General features: G+C 28.7%; 2 protein-coding genes across 2 annotated transcripts in view; one reads left to right on the forward strand and one right to left on the reverse strand.

The window, feature by feature from the left end:
• The window catches only part of patj (PATJ crumbs cell polarity complex component), a 165,391-nt gene extending 156,992 nt beyond the window's left edge, over positions 1–8,399 (forward strand). Inside the window, exons 42-51 of the mRNA XM_073843627.1 lie at positions 675–786; positions 2,643–2,793; positions 2,879–2,934; positions 3,010–3,129; positions 3,202–3,358; positions 3,438–3,586; positions 5,611–5,692; positions 5,774–5,993; positions 7,544–7,684; positions 7,760–8,399. Coding sequence (XP_073699728.1) covers positions 675–786; positions 2,643–2,793; positions 2,879–2,934; positions 3,010–3,129; positions 3,202–3,358; positions 3,438–3,586; positions 5,611–5,692; positions 5,774–5,993; positions 7,544–7,684; positions 7,760–7,861 — 1,290 coding nt within the window. The 3' untranslated portion in view covers positions 7,862–8,399. The remainder of the gene's footprint in view (positions 1–674; positions 787–2,642; positions 2,794–2,878; positions 2,935–3,009; positions 3,130–3,201; positions 3,359–3,437; positions 3,587–5,610; positions 5,693–5,773; positions 5,994–7,543; positions 7,685–7,759) is intronic.
• A 5,175-nt stretch (positions 8,400–13,574) lies between these two features.
• Positions 13,575–19,495, reverse strand: plekhb2 (pleckstrin homology domain containing, family B (evectins) member 2). The gene is made up of 8 exons (XM_073844557.1): positions 19,409–19,495; positions 19,046–19,107; positions 16,844–16,996; positions 16,554–16,656; positions 16,431–16,470; positions 16,252–16,338; positions 14,584–14,701; positions 13,575–14,508 (listed from the first exon to the last, which is right to left on the reverse strand). The coding sequence occupies exons 2-8, from the start codon at positions 19,080–19,082 to the stop codon at positions 14,375–14,377; spliced, it is 672 nt and encodes a 223-aa protein (XP_073700658.1). The 5' UTR covers positions 19,083–19,107; positions 19,409–19,495; the 3' UTR covers positions 13,575–14,374.
• Positions 19,496–20,629: the final 1,134 nt, after the last annotated feature.

Raw genomic sequence — 20,629 nt, forward strand, 5'->3', positions numbered from 1 at the left:
CTTAATATCCTAATGATTTTCGGCGAAAAAGAAAAATTGATCATTTTGACCCATACAGTGTATTGTTGGCTATTGTCTTAGGCTCTTTAAATATATGTTGCTTGTGGAATAATTTTATTTGCAATCAGTTTTATTTGTGACCCTGGAGCACAAAACCAGTCTTAAGTCGCTGGGGTATATTTGTAGCAATAACCAAAAATACATAGTATGGGTCAAAATGATTGATTTTTCTTTTATGGCAAAAATCATTAGGAAATTAAGTAAAGATCATTTTCAATGAAGATTTTTTGTAAAATTTCTACTATAAATATTTCAAAATGTAATTTTTGATTAGTAATATGCATTGTTAAGAACTTAATTTGGACAACTTTAAAGGTGATTTTCTCAGTATTTTGATTTTTTTGCACCCTCAGATTCCAGATTTTCAAATAGATGTATCTCGGCCAAATATTGTCCTATCCTAACAAACCATACATCAATAGAAAGCTGATTTATTGAGCTTTTATATGATGTATACATCTCAGTTTTGTAAAATTTAACCTTATGACTGGTTTTGTGGTCCAGGGTCACATTTATGTTATTTTCAATGTGTGAGATATTGCATTTAATTGTGTGCATTTATGAAACATAAAATATTTTTTTTTGTCTCTTCTGTTTTTACATGTGCACGATAGAAAGCCATTGATTTGGCCAGCAGAGCATCTGAGGAGGACAAGGCCAAAAATTACACGGAAGCCCTACGCCTCTATCAACATGCAATCCAGTATTTTCTTCATGTGGTGAAATGTAAGAAACCAAAATCCACTATTTGTAAACTTCACTTATATTTCACATGCAATTTTAAAAAATACTTTTTTATTTTTAGGTCAAAGATGAAAAGGGGTTTAAGCATAACAACAACAAGTGTAATACTTTAAGTTGTAGTTGTTCCCCCCCCCCCAAATTAAAAAGTTTTCTGTTTAATTTAATTGCATTTTTGTTTTTCTGAGCAAAAAATAAATAGCATACATTTCCCCTAATTTACAGAAGACACCCTCTAAAATGTCATTCAGTGTAACAATCTTGACAGGGATATTTACAACAAAAATCAATTTATGACATTAAAAGATGAATTATTTTCACCCCAAATACTAACTAGTTGTAATTCTACATTTTTGAAAATTTGCCACTATCCTAGGTTTTGCCCATTTGTCAGTAAGAATTGTTTTACTCATCTAAAACACAATCAAATTTTATTTATTCTTTTCTAAGTCAGAATACGCATGTTGTTTGAATTTTTACATAAATATTGTTTTACACAATGTAACATTATTTCAACCAAATTTTGACATTTTATTCTCCAAAATCTTATTTGAAACCTTAAAAGTAGCCACTTTACCTACATTTAATGTGCTTTCTATGGACATAAAATCATTTTTGTACATTTCTTTTAAAAAATTTAATAGACTAATAGAGATACTTTTTAATGTTTTATAGTACAGATGATAATAATATATATATATTTTTATTGTTTATTTATATTATTTATTTTATATTTATATTTCATATTTCGTTCATCATTAAAAGCAGTTTATTAAGAAAAAAATCTATGTACAAATAATAGCACGTTTTATTGTTTTGATATGGTATGGTGCACATAATTAGAATGTATTGATAATATTATGTTTCTTATATGCATTGTTATTTGGTTATTTATTTATTTACTTTTATTTGTTTATTTATTTGAATAAATGAGCAAATAATGACACACTTTATTGTTTTGATATTTTATAGAAATAAATATAATTAGAAATATAATTAGAAATTATTTATAATATTATTATTTTTTTATATTATTATTATTTTTTTAATGTATTTAATTTATCATTAAAAAATATATATAAAAAATATATGTATATAAAATAAATCCATGAATTTTTACAATTTATTTATACAGTTTGTTTTTATTTATTTTGTACTTTTGAGGAAAAAAATCAACAAATAATGGCACGTTTTATTGTTTTATTATTTTATGGTGCAGATAATTAAAAATGATTTATAATATTAATTATTTTTAATATGTATTTATTTATTTAAAAAAAAAAAAGATTTATCATTAAGTGCAGTTTATTGGTAAAAAAAATCCATGCATTTTTAAAAATATATACATTTAATATATTTAAAAAAAAATTATATATACATGTTTTATTGCTTTGATATTTTATGGTGCTGATAATTAGAAATTATTTGTAATATTATGGATTTTTTAAAAATTTTTATATGTATTTTATTTATTTATTGAAATTTATTGTATTTGATTCATCATTAAAGTGCAGTTTATTGATAAAAAATAAATGTACAAATAATGGCACATTATTTACTGTTTTGATATTTTATGGTGCAGATAATTAGAATTTATTTATTATTTAAATCTAAATTAATATTTAAATCATTATTATAATTACTTTATACATTTCTATATATATATATATATATATATATATATATATATATATATATATATATATTTATTATTTATTATTTATTTTTATACTGTCTGTCATATCTTAAATATATATTCAGTGCCTCATTAAAAATGCAATTAATTGAGCAAAACATACATGCTGGCATGTGTTGTATAATTGTGATGTTTTATGGTGCAGATGAAGCTCAGGGCGAAAAGGCGAAGCAGAGCATCAGAGCAAAGTGTATGGAGTATCTGGAACGAGCGGAGCAGCTCAAGCAGTACCTGAAGAAGAAAGAGAGCGCGCCACCCTCCAAACCTGTCAAAGTTCCCCAGTCTGATGATAAAGGGTAAGAACATCTAGTTCCTGCTCAATCGCCTAATCCACTTCCTGTTACACGGACTAAACAAAATGACAAATCTCATTTTATACAGGACTGACAGCGATGACGGCGATGCAGAAAAAAAGAAATTCCAAAGTCAACTCCAAGGTACAACCTTTGTCTCAAACAGACTATTAAAGTCATAACAAGAGAAAAAAAACCATGGATTTTCATCATTTCCAGGTGCTATTGTCATGGAGAAACCCAACATTAAATGGGACGATGTTGCTGGTTTGGAAGGAGCCAAAGAGGCCCTTAAAGAAGCTGTCATCCTGCCAATCAAATTCCCTCATCTTTTCACTGGTAAGATGGGTTATACACGTTAAAAAGCATGAAAATGTCTTTCTGAACTTTAAAGCTCATCATTATCTGCAGGGAAACGTACTCCGTGGAGAGGGATTCTGCTCTTTGGTCCTCCAGGAACGGGAAAGTCCTACCTGGCTAAAGCTGTGGCTACCGAGGCCAACAACTCCACCTTCTTCTCCATCTCTTCATCAGACCTGGTGTCCAAGTGGCTGGGAGAGAGTGAGAAGTGAGTGCTCTTCAAATGTTGAGTCTCATGTTTTGTTGTTTTCGGTATGTTTGTTGTTAATTGTGTTGTTGTCTGTTAGGTTAGTGAAGAATCTGTTCAGTTTGGCTCGGGAGCACAAGCCTTCAATCATCTTCATCGATGAGATCGACTCCATGTGCGGATCCAGAAACGAGAACGAGAGCGAAGCGGCCCGCAGGATCAAGACTGAGTTTCTGGTCCAGATGCAAGGTAAACCCGAAGCTGCCGTTGTTTGCGTCTCACTTGGCTTTTTTTGGCTTGGTTATTTTTACATAGGTTAATTTCCTGTTTAGTTACTTAAGTGTTCTTATTAATTATTTTATTTTAACAGTCTATCTGTCGATCTATTCTCTAAACCATATATCCTCTGGTTACTTTCTGAAGCCTATATAATGTTATGATAAATGTTATCTTTTTTTTTTATTGCCTTTTTTTAGACTAAAATTTGCTCTTTTACATGTTATACAATTTTATATATATATTATAATATAATATTTTATCAAATTGAAGTCATTCTTTTTTCTTATATTCTTGTTGAGAAAACAAGTTATTTTCATAACAGTTTGCATTATTTTAAATATTGATTATAAGCTTAATTTCCCCATTATATATGCTTTACAATTATTGTGAATGAACAATATTTTCCAGATAATATTTTAATAATTTCTGTTGACTTTATTATTTTCAGTTACATTTTTGTTAAAAAAAAAAAACTATTGTGTTCGTAATAGTTTTTGTTATTTAAAATATTGATTAGTACCTTAATGTTACCTTTTTATATGCTATAGAATTATTATTGTGAATATTTTAGATAATATTTTAATACATTATTTAGACTTTATTTTCAGTTATGACATAATGTAAAATATTGATTATAACCGTAATTTTACTGTTCTATATGCTATATATTTATTGTAAATAAACATTTTTTTTTTTCCAGATAATACTTAAAAAATTTATTTAGACTTTATTTTCAGTTATATTTTTGTTTTACAAAATTTTTGTTTTTTTGTGTTCATAATGGTTTTTATGATTTAAAATATTTATTACAATTTACATTTTCCCATTCTATATGCTATACAATTATTGTGAATTCACAATAGTTTCTAGATAAAATGTTAATCATTTAGTTTGACTTTATTATTTTCAGTTATATTTTTGTTAAAAATATATGATATGAGATGTTTTTGTTTAAAAAATATTTTAGTTTCTGTATTCATAATAGTTTTCATTATTCAAAATATTGACTATGATCTTAATTTTCCCATTTTATATGCTATGCAATTATTGTGAATTAATAATAATATTTTAAGAATTTATTTTGACTTTATTTTAAGTTATATTTTTGTTAAAAATATTTTTGTTATTGGTATTCATAATAGTTTTATTATTTAAAATATTGATTATAGCCTTCATTTTCCTGTTCTATATGCTATATAATTATTGTTAATAAATGATAATTACCAGATAATATTTTTATAATTTATTTAGTCTTTTTTTATTTTCAGTTATATATTATTGGAAAAAATATGATTTTTGTTTTTTTTGTGTTCAAAATAGTTTTCATAATTTAAAATATTTATTACAACTTTAATTTTCCCATTGTATATGATATGCAATAATTGTTAATGAATAATATTTTCCATTATGTCAGTTATATTTTTGTAAAAAAAAAACTAAACATTTTTGCTCTGTTTTAAAAGTAGTTTTCATTATTTAAAATATTAATTATAACCTTAATTGACCCATTTTATATGCTATACAGTGATTGTGAATGAATATTTTCCAGATAATATTTTAATTTTTTTTATTTTTATTTTATAATTTTCAGTTATATTTTTGTTTGAAAAAAATCACATTTGTTTTTTGTGTTCATAATAGTTGTCATTATTTAAAATATTGATTATAACTTTTTAATTTTCCCGTTTTATATGCTACACAGTTATTGTGAATGAGTAAAAAACATGTCAGTTTTATATTTTATTTATATTTTAATATTTTTTTCTAGGCATTAATGCATGGTTAACAAAGACTTGTTTATTTATAATAATAATAATAATAATGATGATGATGATGATAACTTGAAAATGTTTGAAAAATAACATTTTATTCAAGTCCTTTAATTGTTGTTATAGTTTTGCTATCAGTTATTTTCTTTGCTGTTGTTGTCTTCATAATAGTTTTCATTATTTATTTCATTATTGATTATAAACTTAATTTTTTAATTCTCGCAGGTGTAGGAAACGACAACGAAGGAATTCTGGTCCTTGGAGCGACGAACATCCCCTGGACGCTGGATTCTGCCATCAGAAGAAGGTGAGTCTCACAAATCCACACTAATGTTTATGGCTTTAAATGTCTATATAGGCATCGGTTTATTATTTTCTCCGGTTGTAGGTTTGAAAAGCGCATCTACATTCCTCTTCCTGAGCAGCCCGCTCGCTCCACCATGTTCAAGCTGCATCTCGGCTCCACTCCCAACAGCCTCAACGAAGCTGATTTCATAACTTTAGGGAAAAAGACAGACGGATACTCGGGTGCCGACATTAGCATCGTTGTGCGTGACGCCCTCATGCAGCCCATTCGCAAAGTTCAGTCCGCCACTCACTTCAGAAAGGTACAGGATGACATTTAAATAGAAGCTTGTTTATGCTATAATATTTTTGAGTTTTTCCCGCAGAATACGTCTCACCATGTTTTTTTTATTCCATGGCGGAAAATTTTATAATTTTTTCACCACAGAATTAAAAATATTAATAATAATAATTGCAAATATCTCATAATTCTGCACCCCCCCCCCACAATTCTGATATTTATATCTCACAATTCAAGCTTATTTTCTACAACAAGCTACAATATTCTGTACGCCCTGACTTTTTTCTCACAATTTTGACATTTCTTCTGAGGATTGTCAGTTTGTATCTTGCAATTCTCAATTTATATCTTGCAATTCTGAAATAATTAAAATAATAATAAAAAATAAAAATAAAGTCAAAATAATGAAACAACATTTTTTATTTATTTTTATTCCATGACAGAAAAAAGAACAGAATATGGTAGCTTGTTTCCACCATAGGTAAAAAAATATAAATCATTTTTAACTGTTTTAACTGTTTTTTAAATGAGTTTTTTGAATATTTTGCAATTCTGATATAATTTTAAAGTCAGAATGGTGGGATATAAATTCAGAGACTGAGTGCGAGGGAAAAAAGTTTGTCTTGAAATTCTGACATTTTGTTTTCGCTCTGAATTCTGAGTTTACATCTTGCAATTTTCAGAATTGTGTGAAAAAAGTCTAAACTGAGTTATTTTTTTATTTTTCAAGCTACCATATTCTGTTGTTTTTTTCTGCCATGGAAAAAAAATGTATATAAATATAATTAATATTATTTTTATTGTTTTATCCCATGGTGGAAACCATTTTCTGTTTATATCTCATAATTCTAAAATTATTTTACAAAAAGTCAGAATTGTGCAACATAAATTAAGAGACTGTGAAAAAAAAAAGTTTATATTGTAAAATTCTGGCTTTTTTTTATTTTACATCTTGCAATTCTGACTTTTTTCCCAGAATTGCATGAAAAATTCTATTCTTTTTTTCTTACTTTTTTCCCTCTTGGTGGAAACAAGCTACCATATTCTGTTCTTTTTTTCTGCCATGGAATAGAAAAAAATTAATTAATAATTGTGAGTTTCATAACTCATAATTCTTTTTTTATTCTCACAATTCTGTATTTTATATGTTGAAATTATTTTTTAAAAGTCAGAATTGTGAGATATAAATTCACAGACTGAGTGTGAGCAAAAAAAAATTATATCTTGAAACTGACTTGTTTTCCCCTCTGAATTCTGAATTTACATCTTGCAATTCTGACTTTTTTTTTCTTTCTTAGAATTGCATAAAAATAACTTCCATTATTTTGTTTTAATCCCATAGCAGAAACTACCATTTTTTGTTCTTTTTCTGCCATGGAATAAAATAAATAATTTCAACTTTAGAATCTTACAATTCTTACTTTTTTATTTCTCATAAATTCGAGTTCATACCTAGTCATTTTGAATTCATCAATTGAGTGAGATTGAAAAGTCATAATTACCTTCTATAGATTTGCACAACTAATAATGTCTAATTGAGTCAAATCAATCCTCTCACATCTGTTTTAACAGGTCGGAGGAAAGGCATGGAACAACCCAGATGTTATGGTGGACGACCTCTTAACGCCCTGCTCTCCAAACGACCCAAGCGCCATTCAGATGACCTGGATGGATGTAGCGAGCGAGAAACTCCTTGAGCCAATAGTCAGCTTGGTAAGTTTACAACTAGTGAACAAAAAAGCAGAATTCGCAAAGCTTGTTTTGATGCCATTGCCTGTTGTGTCTCAGGAGGACATGGTAAGATCACTCGAGAAAACCAAGCCCACCGTGAACGAGGAGGATCTGGTAAAGCTGAAGAAGTTCACAGAGGACTTTGGCCAGGAGGGATGAATTTGGAGAAATCACATGGCATTTATTTATAGTTTCCCATCGTGTTTACAAAACTCCTTCTCCATGGTTTATTTTTTAAAATCTTTGATTTTTTTGGGGAGGGGTGTAAAATTTTTGTGAGCCTTACTATTATACTCTAACAGCCATTTGAAAGATATCTATTCATTATTACTAAAAATACTCTTTATTTTAAAATGTTTGTTGTAAATGGGTCATGATAACGTTATACTACTGAGAGAAAGATTAAAAAAAAAAAAAAAAAGAGTATTTGTATTTATGTTGGTTACTTGTGCCTTGACGGCTGGTTACTTTTGCACCTACTTGCCAAATAAGACCTAAAGACGACTAAACAACATTAAATAATAAACAACTTGGAACCGAAATCAAAGACAACCTGTGAGCTGTGAAAAGTGTTTACAAATATGAATATGAATGCCTGTTTTGGGTAGGCAGACTTCTTTCTTCATCGTCTTTGAAGTGTTTATTATTTTTCTACTGTTTTTCTACTTTCATCTGTAAATAAAGTGTATAAACTACCTCTAATCGTGTGGTTTTCGTTTTTTGTAGTTTTCATTCATCTTTCACCTGAAAGAAATCGCAAACACATAACACTAAACAGCGGATGGTGCCATTATACAGAGTGACGCAGCGAAATTCAGTAACGTACGTATCTTGCGTGACCACGTTGTTCTTTCATTCACGTCACGTGACGGTTTTTCAATTTCAGTTAACAACACCGTATCTACAGGCGTATAATAAACACTATATACCTTATTTTTTTGCGATATCAAGTTGGCTTGAGAAAGAATGCTATTTAAACTTCTTATTCTTCAGAGACTAAAATTTCTGACTGCTACTACTCCTAGAGCTATCTATCTAAATCATGCTAACAATGTGCTAATAGTAACCTGCTAGAATCATGCTAGTAACATGTTAGAATCATGCTAGTAACATGTTAGAATCATGCTAGTAACATGTTAGATTCATACTAGTAACATGTTAGAATCATGCTAGTAACATGTTAGAATCCTGCTAGAATCATGCTAGTAACATGTTAAGATTCATGCTAGTAACATGTTAGAATCATGCTAGTAACATGTTAGAATCATGCTAGTAACATGTTAGAATCCTGCTAGAATCATGCTAGTAACATGTTAAGATTCATGCTAGTAACATGTTAGAATCATGCTAGAATCATGCTAGAATCATGCTAGTAACATGTTAAGATTCATGCTAGTAACATGTTAGAATCATGCTAGAATCATGCTAGTAACATGTTAGAATCCTGCTAGTAACCTGCTAGAATCATGCTAGTAACACGTTAGAATCATGCTAGTAACATGTTAGATTCATACTAGTAACATGTTAGAATCATGCTAGAATCATGCTAGTAACATGTTAGAATCATGCTAGTAACATGTTAGATTCATGCTAGTAACATGTTAGAATCATGCTAGTAACATGTTAGATTCATACTAGTAACATGTTAGAATCATGCTAGAATCATGCTAGTAACATGTTAGAATCATGCTAGAATCATGCTAGTAACATGTTAGATTCATACTAGTAACATGTTAGAATCATGCTAGTAACATGTTAGAATCATGCTAGTAACATGTTAGAATCATGCTAGTAACATGTTAGAATCATGCTAGTAACATGTTAGAATCATGCTAGTAACATGTTAGATTCATACTAGTAACATGTTAGAATCATGCTAGTAACATGTTAGAATCATGCTAGTAACATGTTAGAATCATGCTAGTAACATGTTAGATTCATACTAGTAACATGTTAGAATCATGCTAGTAACATGTTAGATTCATACTAGTAACATGTTAGAATCATGCTAGAATCATGCTAGTAACATGTTAGAATCATGCTAGTAACATGTTAGAATCATGCTAGTAACATGTTAGATTCATGCTAGTAACATGTTAGAATCATGCTAGTAACATGTTAGATTCATACTAGTAACATGTTAGAATCATGCTAGAATCATGCTAGTAACATGTTAGAATCATGCTAGAATCATGCTAGTAACATGTTAGATTCATACTAGTAACATGTTAGAATCATGCTAGTAACATGTTAGAATCATGCTAGTAACATGTTAGAATCATGCTAGTAACATGTTAGAATCATGCTAGTAACATGTTAGATTCATACTAGTAACATGTTAGAATCATGCTAGTAACATGTTAGAATCATGCTAGTAACATGTTAGAATCATGCTAGTAACATGTTAGAATCATGCTAGTAACATGTTAGATTCATACTAGTAACATGTTAGAATCATGCTAGTAACATGTTAGAATCATGCTAGTAACATGTTAGAATCATGCTAGTAACATGTTAGAATCATGCTAGTAACATGTTAGATTCATACTAGTAACATGTTAGAATCATGCTAGTAACATGTTAGAATCATGCTAGTAACATGTTAGATTCATGCTAGTAACATGTTAGATTCATACTAGTAACATGTTAGAATCATGCTAGTAACATGTTAGATTCATGCTAGTAACATGTTAGAATCATGCTAGAATCATGCTAGTAACATGTTAGAATCCTGCTAGTAACATGCTAGAATCATGCTAGTAACATGCTAGAATCATGCTAGTAACATGTTAAGATTCATGCTAGTAACATGTTAGAATCCTGCTAGTAACCTGCTAGAATCATGCTAGTAACATGTTAAGATTCATGCTAGTAACATGTTAGAATCATGCTAGAATCATGCTAGTAACATGTTAAAGGTTGTATCAGCGATTTCTAGCCTAAAACATAAAGTGTCAAATTCAGCTGACCTTTCTTCACGATCCGCTCGCTGCCTGCCCCATAAATTGTCTGTGAAAAAACCGCGTCTCTCTGGTCAGCCTAGGGTCCGAGATATGCCAAAAAAACAATCGGCACTACCAACCTTTCCACAGAAAAACAAACAGTGTTCCAACCAATCAGCGTCAGGGGTTTGGTGTTGTGGACTTTCGCTCCGCCTCCCTCACATCCCTGCACCAGTAGGAAAGTCCACAGTTCGTGGAAAGGTTGGTAGTGCCGATTGTTTTTTTGGCATATCTCCGACCCTAGGCTGACCAGAGAGACGCGGTTTTTTCACAGACAATTTATGGGGCAGGCAGCGAGCGGATCGTGAAGAAAGCTCAGCTGAATTTGACACTTTATGTTTCAGGCTAGAAATCGCTGATACAACCTTTAAGATTCATGCTAGTAACATGTTAGAATCATGCTAGTAACATTCTAATGGGTACCCTGGGTACCCAAGCAAACACATAGCAACACCCTAGAAACCTACCTGGGTACCCTATCTATCTATCTACCTACCTACCTATAACAGTCAAACGTAAGGCTTTCAAACTTTTTAAACTTTCTGGTCCGGCTTTCTCAGGCCAACTTAAAGTTTGTCTTGATTAACTTTTTTTTTTTAATCTAGTTTTAATGTATTGTCTTAATTATTAACGCACTGGTTTGTACTGCAAACAGTTGTACAGTTTACTGCACGTTCTTCATCTCATTATTCCCAGAAGTCTTACTGAGGTAACGTTAAATATTTTCTTATGTAATGTTGCAGTGTTTATTATAATGTAATAAATCATTCAAAGAATCACAAGACATCTTATTTTAATAGTTTATAAATAACACACCAATGATTATGTGGGTATATATTAACATGTAAATCGTTTTCTAGTTTTTCAAGTTCGAACAGCAAAGCAATAAAGAAAAAAATGATTTAAGCATATCAGAAGAAAAATGTCATTTTTCTGAATCACTGGTCTACTAAACTCAGTCATAAACTTTAAAAACAAAAGACCTGAGTAAAACTAAACCTAATGACCTGAAATCCACTCTGATCTTGTATACATTAAACAATTATGATTATTATCATGTATATACTTAATGATTATACCTGTTATGTAAACACAACACAGTGAAAGTACAGTAAAGAATAAATCATGACATACTTGTGTAAATCTAACCGATCACATGTCGATCCGACTTTTCCCTGAAGTTTCCCTTGTCGCATTCCATCACAAACATTGTGAATAATTGTGCTAGTTCATTTAAAATGTTTTCTCGAGAGAAATAAAAATATACACCAGGACAAGACAAAATCAATCATGTTTTTCAAAGTAAATAAATCGTAAAGAAAGTGTTAAGTCTTCACAAAAAAGGAAAACAGACACTTGATAACACTGAATATAAATAAACACAATAAAATGAGTTAAACAAAGGCCGCCACATAAAAACAAAGGCAAAGAATGGGAAAAAAAACATTGGAAAAGGTTCTGATTTAAGGATGCACTCTGTACCTTTTTCTGAATAACGTCACAATCGCTGTCACAGTTTTAATAATGCATTATCAGTATTATTACAGGTTTTCCTGTCAAATTAGGTTTAGATGAATATTTCACTCAAAAATGAAAATTCTGTCATAATTTCCTTAAATTTTTTCAAAATCACTTGATTTTTAGAGATATTTAACAAAACGTTCCGGTTGCTGATTTGAATAAAATAAAATGGATTTTATTTTCGAAGATATATTTTGGCAAATAATTTTTTTAAATAAATTTTTATTAATTCTGCATCACAAAAAAACTAATTCAAGATATTCCACAAAATGTTCAGGATGCTGTTTCCCCGAAAGTAAAGAAAATATTCAAAATATTCGAATTTTCACAAATATTCTTTGGAGAAAATGTATTTTTATCAATTCTTTACCAAAAAAAACAAAACAAATTTATTTATATTTTAGTTTCAATTATATTTTTTGGCAAAAAAGTATATATTTTTTAATAAATTCTTTATCCAAGGGAAAAAAAAAAAAAAAAAAAAAAAAATCAGGATCCTGTTTTCCCCACAATTAATAAATTAATAAAGTTCAAATATTTAAATTCTATTTTTGAAAAAAAAAATTGCCCAAAAAAAAGTATGTATTTTTAAGAATTCTATACCAAATAATAATAAAAAACAAATAAACAAAACAAACAAAATAAAGAAACAAAATTTTAGTTGAAGATATTTTTGACAAAAAAGTATATTTTATTAATTTATTATCAAAAAAATAAAATAAATCAGGATGCTGTTTTCCCTACAATAAAGTTAAAAAAGGTAGATTTTATTGTTGAAAATATACATAAGAGTATGTATTTTATTAATTATTTACCAAAAAAAAAAAAAAAAAAAATTATATATATATATACACACACACACACACACACACACACACACACACACACACACACACACACACACACACACACACACACACACACACACACACACACACACACACACACACACACACACACACACACACACACACACACACACACACACACACACACACACACACACACACACACACACACACACACACACACACACATATAGTTGTTTGTGTTTTTTGTTATTATTTGGTAAATAATTCACAAAAATATGTTTTTTTTTTTTGGCAAAAAATATTTTCGGAAAAAATATGCATTTTTGTGAATTCTTACCAAATAATAACAACAAAAAATAAATAAATAAAGTTCAAAAATTGATATTTTATTTTTGGTTATTTAATTTGCCAAAAAGAAAGTATATATTTTTATCAATAAAGTTCAAAAATGTATTTATTTTTTCCCCCAAAAAAAAAGTATATATTTTTGTCAATTTTTTATCAAAGAAAAAAAAATTAAGAAAAAATTCAGGATGCTGTTTTCCCTTCAATAAAGTTCAAAAATTGATTTTTCAATCGTATTTTTGGCCAAAAAAAAAGTATACAAGTGTGTATATATATATATTCAACATTTGAAATGGATTTATATATAATTAAAAGACACTCAACAAAATGTTCAGGATGCTGTTTTCCCAACAATATTTGACGCACAAAATAAGAAGGAAAAAAAAAAAAAGATTAAAGATTTGATTTTACATTTTTTTTTTTTTATTATATAGTACGACTGAATTTAGATTTTTGAGTGAAGCATTCCTTATCAACTAAACTGTCAAAAACATTTAATTCAGACACAATTTTGGCTTCGCAGCTGCGAACGACACGGAAAACATTTTAATTTCTAATTAGAACTAACAGGAAAAAAAAAAACAACTGCTCACCCATCATTCATTTCATCAAGGCCTGTGTCGTTTCTTCACAGTTCATCGTTAGTGTTAAGACTCAACAACAGACACTTAGTGTTTCTAAACAGCGGCTGATCTTGAAACCTCATCTGATTCATCTTTATCGTAAGACCAGCCTCCAATATTTTAGTTTATACAGTATCTTTGTATGCTACAGATTAAAATTTGCAAAGCAAACTGGTTGGTGCCTAATTCGAAAGGGCATAAGCTTTGGTACAAAGACGAATACAGAAAAGTAAGCGAATGTTGGCCCAACCCGGCTACATTATCAGACTTGCGCGTTACGAGGCGTAAAGGCAAAGCTAAAACAACACAGGAAGGGTTATTTCCTGCACTGTAGGTCAGGTGGGGTTGGGCTGGGTTTACAAAAACACATTAGAATACAGAAAACAGGGAGCCGAGGGCCAATCCCGTCGCAGCGCCGGCCAACATCCCCAGAGCTACATCACCTGTGTCGTCACGCCGGCGCTCCTGCACTATCACGTGGTTCACACCAGGTGTGTAGCCGCCTATGGAGACACATAATCAAACGTGAGTCAAACTGCATAAAGGTACTATGTCAAAAGTCAAGCACCTTCTGTTACCTTGATAATGGTACGGGTAGGCCACTGCATATTGCTGGCCATCTGCAGCGTAGACCATCTGTGTGGTGTAAGGTGGAGGATGGGGAACGTAACCACCGTATCCATCAGGATAGAAAACCTAAATCAAAATTAAAAATTGCTGGATTTATCAGTTCCATATCTTTTTATTTTTAAAGTATATTGATTTTTTAATTATGCAGAAGCTCACTGCTTTTGGGTTGTTGTTTTTTTACATTTTAAATTATTTATATGAATTAAAATGTATGTATTCATTATTTTATACATTTTTTTGTATTACTTGTTTTAAGTATTTTTTTATTGAAATTATGTATTCAATTGTAATAATTACTTTTTGTTATATTTAATTAAATTGTAATTATTTTTAATAATTATAAAATAGTATTATATTACTTTATAGTATAGTATGTTCATTTTTATTTACTTATACATTTGCTTTAGTTTTTACTTCTATTTAACTACATTTTATTTTATGTTTAATAATTATTTATGTATTCATTATTTTATTTTTTTGTATTACTTGTTTTGATTATCTTATTTTTTTAATTATGCATGCTCATTTCCCCCCTTTTTTGAAATTATGTATTAAGTTGTAATTTTTTTGTAATATTTAATTAAATTGTAATTATTTTTAATAATTCTAAAATAGTATTATAGTACTTTTTCATTTTTTCACTTATACATTTGCTTTAGTTTTTACTTCTATTTAACTACATTTTATTTAATGTTTAATAATTATTTATGTATTCATTACATAATAATTCATTAATAATTTATATTTTTCATTTTTATATAGACTTCTTTTGCTATGTTATTTAAAATGTAAAAATTTAATTAAATTTTAGAATTTTTACAAATGTAATGTACATATAAAATAATTACATTTTTATATTTAAATTATTTATGTATTTAATTGTAAATATGTACTTGTTATATTTAATTAAACTGTAATTTTTAATTATTGTTAAATAGTATTTGAACATAAGTCATAACATGAATAACTTATTTTTTCTCTTTTTATACAGACATTTGTTTTGCTATGTTAATTTCATTTTACATATTTGTAATGATTCTAAAATCTAATTAAATATTAAATATTTTAATTTTAAAATGTATTTACACATTAGTATTTAAATATATTATAAATGCATTTTATCATAAGTAATACTATTTATTACATTTATTATTAAAAAATAAATATATATATATATATATATATATATATATATATATACTGTATATACACACACACACACACACACACACGCACTACTTGTCAAAATAATATAAAATAATGATATCATATATAGCAATTACATAAATAACTATTGGAAAACAATATATATTAGTGACCTATTTTCATCAACTGAACTAGTTAAATCTAAAACCATTTGAAGGAGTGTTTTATTGAGATTTTGATAACATCCTTTTTATAGCAGCCAATAAACTCTCAAGCATTGCTTGTGAACGTAATCCAACCGCAATACTTCCTGGTCAAACAAGTATATAATCAAACAGAAATGACAGTCAACATCTAAAAAGAGCTCTAAAACACATGCAATGACATAAGGGAATATCCAAGTACCAAAAAAATTGATTATTTTCTGTAGTACTCCACATTTGTTAGTCATTTTCCTTTAAATACATTACCTGTGGAGTTGGGTTTAATTCAGAATAGGGTGGAGGAGCTGATGCTACGACGTCCTCGGCAAATCCGACCTGATGCGGCGGCACAATCTACAAAACACACCAATTCATGTCAGCATATGCCTCTGTAATGTTTAAATGTGAATGTGTTTTCCCACTCATATTGTATTTGTGTAACTCACAGTGTTGAGTCTGGCGTCCTGAAGTGCCATGGTCCAAGCCCTGTGTGAAAATAAATTAAGTTAGTCTCAAAAAAGCAAATTCTGATGCACACAGTGTGAAAAACACTAGCAAATTTGACTCACAAAGCATCGTCTGCACTGTCTGCGCAGATGCTGATGACCCGACCGTCCCGGCAGACGATCTGCAGGAGCGAGTCTTTGCTTTTTCCTTCAGGTGGCATGAGCTCTGGAAATAAATAGTGGAAGATGAAGAACAACAACACAACAACACATTAAGACTCTTTTCATCCTGTTTGTCCAACGACTTATAAAAACCTGTCAAGTACTACAAAAAAAGGCTTGCTTGAGGTTTTTGCATCCTCTGCAGTTCAAAAGCAGAAGGAAAGACAGACTGAAGTGTGGATTACACCCACCTCTACACGCACTGGCGTTGCGGATGTTAATGCAGTCCACCTTCATGTGGATCTCGTCCTCCATGTCCCGCCGCTGCGGGTCATCATAGAAGACCAGACGGCCATCTGACCAGAGGTCAAACCAGTTCCTCTTCCAGCGCCGCAAGATGGTGCCTGATAGTCGACAAGATTAGATTTTATTGTTACTTTAAATTTACTTTTTATAATTATAAAATGTATAAAATTTAGTGCTGTCAAATGATTAATCGTGATTAATTGCACACAAAATAAATGTTTTTGTTTATATAATGTGTGTGTACTGAGTATATTTATTGTGTATATATAAATGCATGTATTAAATATATTTATATATAATACAAATTATATTAACATAGCTATATTATAAATATTTTCAAAATATATACACTGTATGTGTGTGTATTTATATATACACATAATAAATATACACAATACACATACTGTAATGTACACAAAAATGTTTATTTTGGATGCAATTAAATCAATTTGACAGCACTAATTTATTCTAAAGCAATTTATGTACAACTGTATTAAATTTATATATAAATGTTAAAAAAGTGTTTAATTTTAAAATTACTAATATATATATATATATATATATATATATATGAATAAATTTGAGTATTTTATATGTACATTAAAAATGTAATTAAATGTTATATTACAAATATGTAAAATGTAATTAACAAAAGTGTCAATATAAAAATATAAAGAATATAAATAATTTATAGTTATTCATGTTTTGAATATTATAATTTTATACTATTTTGTTCAAATAGATTATATATGTTTTATAATATATTTATATTTTTTCTTAACATATTTAAATATATTTTTTCAATAGATTTCACAACCTTTTTCTGTATGTATATATATATATATATATATATATATATATATATATTTTTTTTTTTTTTTTTTTTTCTTTTTTTTCATTTATATTTTAAATTGTATTGTACATTATTAAATATTATAATATACATTCAATATACATTCTTTCCTTATAAGTCAATATTTTTTTCTTTCACATAAATTTAATTTTTTTCTCTAAAAAAAGTAAAAAATAAAATAATTATTTTTAATTATAATTTATTTTAATAGTGTAAGTTTAATATCAGCCATGAATTATTATTTTTTTTAATAAAACAATTAAAATTAAGTTATAAAAAAAATGTAATTATAAAATGTATCAACTTTAAATTGTTCATATTACAAATGTATTGCAATATATTACATTATGATAAAACTATAATATAACATTCAATAACATTTCACAACTTTTTCTTAATAAATCAAACTTCACTTTTTAAACAAAGTAAAAATAAAATATAATAATTTTTATTATAATTTATTTAGATAGTGTAACTTTTATATCAGCCGTGAATGAATCATTTTTACTCATTCTATTCTTTATTATATTATAAAACAATTCAATTATAAAATGCATCAACTTTAAATTCTTCATATTACAAATGTATTATTATATTATGGTTAGATTATAATATAACATTTCACATTTTTTTCTTAAAAAAAAAAATTAAATATTTTAATACTTTATTTAGACAGAGTAACTTTTATATTAGCCATGAATTAATCATTTTTAATCATTAATTTGTTTTATTATATTATACAATTTAACTATAAAATGTTTCAACTTTATCATTATTTATATTACAAATGTATTATAAATTAATTAAATTATAAAATAATAAAGGACTAGTTGTAAATGTAATCTGCCCTTGATAGATCAAACAAGTTTAAGCAAACAGAAATAATGAAGTCATCATCTAACAAGAGCTTTAAAACACTTCCAAGACTTACAAGACAAACAAGATACAGCCTAGATAGTCAGCTCACTAGTTTGAGACACAAAGTTCAGCTGCTTTTCAACTTTTATTTGAAAACTCATGACAAGATAACAAGCAGAGTACAGTAACTATTCTTGCATGTCTGTCGCAATGAATAACAACTAAAAGCAAAACTAAATTTCCCTTTAAGCCCCAAGCTAAATATTTGGCATAGGCTAACGTTACTTGATGTATATTTCATGAGTTCCCAGAAAGAGGCTTTAAATTATAAAAGTGCTGTTTAAACTTTTATATGAATTAGAAAAACATGATTAAATGCTCATTCGACACCAGAAAGCCCAAAATAGTTAAACAAATATGTGTAATAAACACTCACTTTGTCTGTGCAGCCATCCGCTCTTCACAAACGCCATCCTCCAATAAACTCACTAACGTTACCTATACATACAAAAACAATTCACTTAAAGCATATTAATACAATTTTTATGCGTAGAATATTAAACTAAGACTGTAAACATGTAGATATTGCTCATGTTTTACGGTGAACACAGTTTAGCTGTTAAACTTCTCAGTCTTTCAGTTTCAGAGTTAGCTTGCGCTCGCTGCACCGTTGTGCTAAAATCGACGACAAATCAACGAAGTAAACATCCATAGACATCCCAAAACATCTAGAAACATGTTTAAACGCTACAAATGTCGTATTTGTGCTCTATTACATGGATGAAATGAGTAAACGTACCCTCTTTCGGTGTGTTGTCGTTTGTAGTGAGTGCGACTAGCAGTCAGAGTGACATCAGCAGCATCCTCCTCTCAGCTCAGCTGATGCCTTTGTCATCGTATCAGATGATCAGCACGACTTTTATTGAGTTTCACAGACTTTTATTACCTGCACACAGTTCGTTGTAAGGAGATATTACAGTACTAAGCGTTTTTATGGCAAATAATTAATATTTTTAACATGTCGGGATTAAAAAAAGGCATTCGACAATAATCCTGACAGGATTAAGTGTAATTCTTATTAAAAATGTCATTATTATTTAGGTCCGCGAGAAAGGAGATTAAGAATAAAATATAAAATATTATATATTAAAATATATTTTAAATTGTGTATACATTGTTTATAATATAAAATCATTTCTCACACACACACACACACACACACACACACACACACACACACACACACACACACACACATATATATATATATATATATATATACACACACACATATATATGGGGGGGGGGGGGGCTTAGGGGGTTGGGTGCCGGTAGCCAACGTTACTTTTTTTTTCCCGGTACTTTACCCTACTTTGTGAAATAACGAAAACATTATTATAGACTTATTCAGTGGAAAAATAAGTCCAAAACTCTCTATTTTAACATTTTGAACAATAGGGCTCTACCAACTTTTGCTTTTTTTTTTTTTTTTTAATTCTTGTGTGTATTATTTTTTCTCATAATCAAATTAAAAGTATAAACATTTATTTATTTTTAATCAAATGAAAAATAAACCCTTTTAATTTTTGGCAAACAAACAGAGGTTTACTGTTAAAATCAATAAATAATAATAATTTAACATTTAAATAATAATTGTAGTATTTTTTCTACAATTAAGTGGTTAATCTTGTTATATTTATTTTTATCATATATATTGTTTCATGTCAATTATTTAAATAGGAATATATAAACAACTACATTATACTGTACAAAAGTAATACAAGACTAATGTTCTGTTACATGTTACTTTTATTTTGACAGGTTGCCTTGAAGTTTCTGTGTGTGTACAGCATGTTATGATGCTAGTTTTCTCAAATGAAACGGTAAAAGTGACACTCACAGCATTTGGAGCTTTGGATATTGAGTTTATCTGTTCATGCGAGATGCAAATGCCCAAAATTAGCGGGAGCGTCACGTGTGCTTCAGTATATGCGTGTAGTAAAAGCGCGTCTCCATCATT

This window comes from Garra rufa, chromosome 7 (assembly GCF_049309525.1).
Source record: "Garra rufa chromosome 7, GarRuf1.0, whole genome shotgun sequence".
In the NCBI taxonomy this organism is placed as follows: domain Eukaryota; kingdom Metazoa; phylum Chordata; class Actinopteri; order Cypriniformes; family Cyprinidae; genus Garra; species Garra rufa.

Coding starts and splice junctions, on each gene's coding strand:
- plekhb2 (XM_073844557.1), bottom strand. CDS start 19,082: ATGGCGTTTGTGAAGAGCGGATGGCTGCACAGACAAA. Junction 16,997..19,045: donor CGGATGGCTGCACAGACAAA/GTGAGTGTTTAT, acceptor GTCGACTATCAG/GCACCATCTTGCGGCGCTGG. Junction 16,657..16,843: donor CAACGCCAGTGCGTGTAGAG/GTGGGTGTAATC, acceptor ATTTATTTCCAG/AGCTCATGCCACCTGAAGGA.